The sequence below is a fragment of the Gadus macrocephalus genome, chromosome 19 (genome assembly GCF_031168955.1).
Source record: "Gadus macrocephalus chromosome 19, ASM3116895v1".
Classification (NCBI taxonomy): Eukaryota; Metazoa; Chordata; class Actinopteri; order Gadiformes; family Gadidae; genus Gadus; species Gadus macrocephalus.
Window position 1 is genome coordinate 9,916,643 of NC_082400.1, and position 4,261 is coordinate 9,920,903.

Sequence of the window (4,261 nt, forward strand, 5' to 3'; positions counted from 1 at the left end):
TTTCTGTTAATCTGTGTGTTTCCTGCTACTTATAGACCTATACAGTAGCTGTATACATGGTTGAGTGCATGCTTCCGGTTAAAGATGGAGATTTAGACTGATTTAGACAGTAATCCGACTTAGGAGGTTGCACATATATTAACAGTATGCATGTATAGTTGATGTGAGCTTGGGGGATGGTTAGTTAGCCATTCTTTCGACATATAGACCCATAGATACATATATCATTATTTCGATTTTATGTATCCCATAATTCCAATTGAGTTGATGGGTGCTTGTAGAGGAAGACAGGACTCCTTAAAGACATACATACAAATACAAATACATATTTTAATGATCTATACATTATTTTCCTTATACATTTTTAACATTATCTGGTTGGTTGTTGATACATATATGATCCATAAATATATGTCAACGTATTCATATGTTTGCAGGGCAAGGACGGAGAGAGCAGCGAGGAGCGGGGCCGCGTCCAGGTGTCTCTGCACTACGACAGCCGGCAGGGCCGCCTGGTGGTGGGAGTGGTGCGCTGCGCCCACCTTGCCGCCATGGACTCCAATGGATACTCCGACCCCTTCGTTAAAGTGTGCGTTTATTACTGTCCTCCGGCCGTGTGTTGTCCATTTTATCTATGGAGATATGTTTAGTCTTACATGTTTGAAAAGACCATCATATGAGAATTGAAAGACATTTATTTTCTTTGAAAAGTTGAAAGGTTCTGGGTTTGAACCCCAATGTCCACTGTTTACCTGTAAGCCTCTTGAGCAAGGCGCCTTACCTCCTATCTGCACATAAATTAATCACTAAAAAGGATTTTTAATAAAAGCGTCAGGTATTTGAAGAATAGATAGTGTCATTTACAAGAGACAAACCAACCGACCTCAGGTGCACACAGTTTGTCAATCGTTGTCTTGTGGTATTGCTGCAGATGTCTGAAGCCAGATATGGGGAAGAAGGCCAAGAACAAGACACAGACGAAGAAGAAGACCCTTAACCCAGAGTACAACGAGGTCGGCTCCGCACCACTCTCTGACAAGGCTCCGTCCAGACTGTTGATCACCCATTCATCCTCCATGACTTCCTCTAAAATTGTTTGTGGTTGCCCATGCTTTAAATGCTCTGCTTGTCTTACAGGAGTTCAGCTATGAAATAAAACACGGTGAGTTGGCCAAGAAGACCTTGGATATCTCCGTCTGGGACTACGACATGGGCAAGTCCAACGATTTCATCGGTACGTATCTTGACTTGAACACTTACAGGACGATACCGGTTGAGCAAACTGTTGCAGCCGTCTCTCCTGGCTTCACAAAAACACCCATTACTTGCTTAATTGCTTCCTTGTACCAATTCTGCTAATGAATTTAGAGCGTGGGCACGTCTGCCACCAATGAAAACCCTCTGCACTACAGCACTTTCATATGTTGGAATCCCTGTGCAGTTTGTGAGGATAATAACAAGAGGTTGCCATACAAGTCCTTTGCCAAACCTCCTATCACAACCACCAAAGGGCTGTATTGCAATATTTTATATTCATGGCGGTGCAAGCGACGAAAAATGCTTTTCAGCAGAATCCGTACAATGAAGGGATCTAGCCAAATTAATTTGGTGACGGTTGTTTTAATGAAGCCAAGAGAGATGCTACGCTGGTTTGTTCAGAAAAAATAGGAATTGTCCTTTAATGCGTGTCTGCATTCAGCAATCCATCCATTCGTCATCTATCTATCTATCTATCTATCGATCGATCGATCGATCGATCGATCGATCTATCTATCTATCTATCTATCTATCTATCTATCTATCTATCTATCTATCTATCTATCTATCTATCTATCTATCTATCTATCTATCTATCTATCTATCTATCTATCTATCTATCTATCTATCTATCTATCTATCTATCTATCAATGACCCATCCACCTGTCCATTCATCAATTCATCCATACCTCCATCTCCTATCTATCGTCAATGATCCATCCATGCATCCATCATCTATATATCAATAAGCCATCCATCTATTTATCGATCCATGTCTCCACCCCCCCCCCCCCCCCCCCCCCCCCCCAAGGCGGCTGCCAGCTGGGCATCCAGGCGAAGGGAGAGTGTCTGAAGCACTGGTACGAATGTCTGAAGAACAAAGACAAGAAGATAGAGCGCTGGCACGTTCTCCTCAATGACGACCCTGCCAAGTTCGAGGACTGAGACCTCCTTCCTTTATCTATCCATCTCATTTTGGTCCAGTGACAGTTATCCATTCCCATCTCTTCCCAGTCTGAGCGGGGGCTTTTATTCTGAAACGCACCCACGGGTTTGTGTCCTCCCTACCTTTTACGGTGTTTGTTCTGAGGCAGAATGTGCATGCATGTCTAGAATGGATTCTGAACTCGTTGCCAATATGTGGCCATTAATATTGAAGCAGTTTTCAGTTCTAGCATAGGATTTCTCTTTTATTTTGTCATTCAGCATTAACCTTATGTTAAGAGAATGATAATTCCATTTTGTGTCCTTTACTGTAGGACGGTATGTTATTAAGCGTGTCTTGTACCTCGTCTCTACCTCCAAAGGTGATCTCCTGCGCTCTTATTGTGAAATGAGAAGATCACATACTGTGCAATAATGTGATATAATGTTATATACCATGCTATGTCCCACCTTATTTTAGTCCATATTCGTTTGATTTAGTAGTCTGTACTAAGATGAAATATCTTCTTACCTGTTATATTTATCCTGGAAATATTGTAGATTGTTAGCGGCCAAAAGACAGTTGGTATTACTGACCTAAATAAGTCTGGTTTGTGTTAATATATTAAAAGTCATCAGAATGAATTGACTAGCCTACTAGCTCCTACTATGCTCTTCTGCAACTGCATGGCTATGTATCTCTCCCTCCCTCTCTGTGTGGTCCTCTCGCTAACACTATCTCTGTATCTCTCTCTCTCTTTTGCTCTCTCCCTAAACATCTCTCAGAATCTCTCTCTGTATCTCCCTTTATTTCTCTTTCTCTATCTCTCTTTATCTCCATATAGTGTATAATTATCTTGCTTTATCACTCTATCTCTCAATCCTTGTCTGTTTGAGCCTCTCAATAGCTCTCTATCATATCGTATCATATCACTCTTTATTTATTTCTGTATTCGATCGTCTTTCTCTATTTTTCTGTTATCATACATATTATTTATTTATTTCTCCATCTCTACATTCCCTATCCTAAGAAAAATGCCTCCAATATTTTATGCATGCATCTTACACCATCATGTACAACTATTTTTTAAAAATGTTGATCGTTTAGGCCGGGCATTAATTGAATTTGTCTGTATGATGCTTATGACTTGCAATTGGTGGTGCCACTTCAAAATCATCTTCATTTTTCATTCTTGGTATAGACGACCGATTTATTGTTTGATTGTGTATAGGCACACCGATAATGTAGCATACATTCTTGTTGGTAAATAAAAACATTGTGCAATCACTATATTGTCTGTGCTTGTAGTAATGTGATTTCACATGACTACTTCTACTACTATTATACTACTACTACTACTACTCTTACTCCTACTTATACTGCTGCTGCTACTCTTACTCCTACTGCTAAAACAACTTATTGTAATAACTTATAGTAATCAATTACAAGCACATTTTTATATGAGTTTATTGATGAATCTTACCTTTTCAAACTCTTCCCCAAAGAAAAACATAAAGGTATTAAATTAAAATGTGCATGTGTGTTGCAGGACAGTGCATGTACACTGAGGTGCACTCACACTCGGCCATCTAGCCGTGGCCGTTGGCCGTCGCAACTGTGGCCTGGCCACGGTAGGCTCTTGTAGATACGTCATCACGTCGTAACACGTCATCACCAAGCGTCCGCTGCATGGACCATGATAAAGTCTGCCGCCAGTCAGAGTTTTAACAACAATCGACAACACTAGAGAATACAGTTCGCACTTTGCTGAGTCTGTTGCTTATCGTCTGCCCAAATGGCTAACAGACACTCGACTTCTCTATGGGACCAAGGTGAACCAACAGTTGAACCGCTTGACGCCATGTTTACAGTTTAATTGGAAAGAAGGCTCTCCGCCTTTATTATGTCCATGGTCGTCGCATGGACTATACGTCATCCAGCTCGGTTGCTAGCCGTGCGTGTGTGCGTGTCGGCTCATTAGCATCTACCGTGGCGGCACCGCGGCACCCAGGATAGGCGCATACTTCCGCAATCCACCAGTGCTCAGAGGCCAAGCCTGGTATTGCAGCTGTTTAAGC

At 41.5% G+C, this 4,261-nt stretch overlaps 1 protein-coding gene and 1 long non-coding RNA gene across 2 annotated transcripts in view; one reads left to right on the forward strand and one right to left on the reverse strand.

The window, feature by feature from the left end:
• Positions 1-3,471, forward strand: part of rph3aa (rabphilin 3A homolog (mouse), a) — an 18,654-nt gene extending 15,183 nt beyond the window's left edge. The window contains exons 12-15 of the mRNA XM_060038562.1: positions 444-589; positions 932-1,013; positions 1,138-1,234; positions 2,070-3,471. Of these exons, the coding sequence (XP_059894545.1) occupies positions 444-589; positions 932-1,013; positions 1,138-1,234; positions 2,070-2,203 (459 nt within the window). The 3' untranslated portion in view covers positions 2,204-3,471. The remainder of the gene's footprint in view (positions 1-443; positions 590-931; positions 1,014-1,137; positions 1,235-2,069) is intronic.
• On the reverse strand, positions 311-1,144 carry LOC132447664 (uncharacterized). Its single transcript, XR_009523168.1, has 3 exons — positions 884-1,144; positions 753-788; positions 311-632 (listed from the first exon to the last, which is right to left on the reverse strand). It is a non-coding gene; the product is annotated as an uncharacterized LOC132447664 (long non-coding RNA).
• Positions 3,472-4,261: the final 790 nt, after the last annotated feature.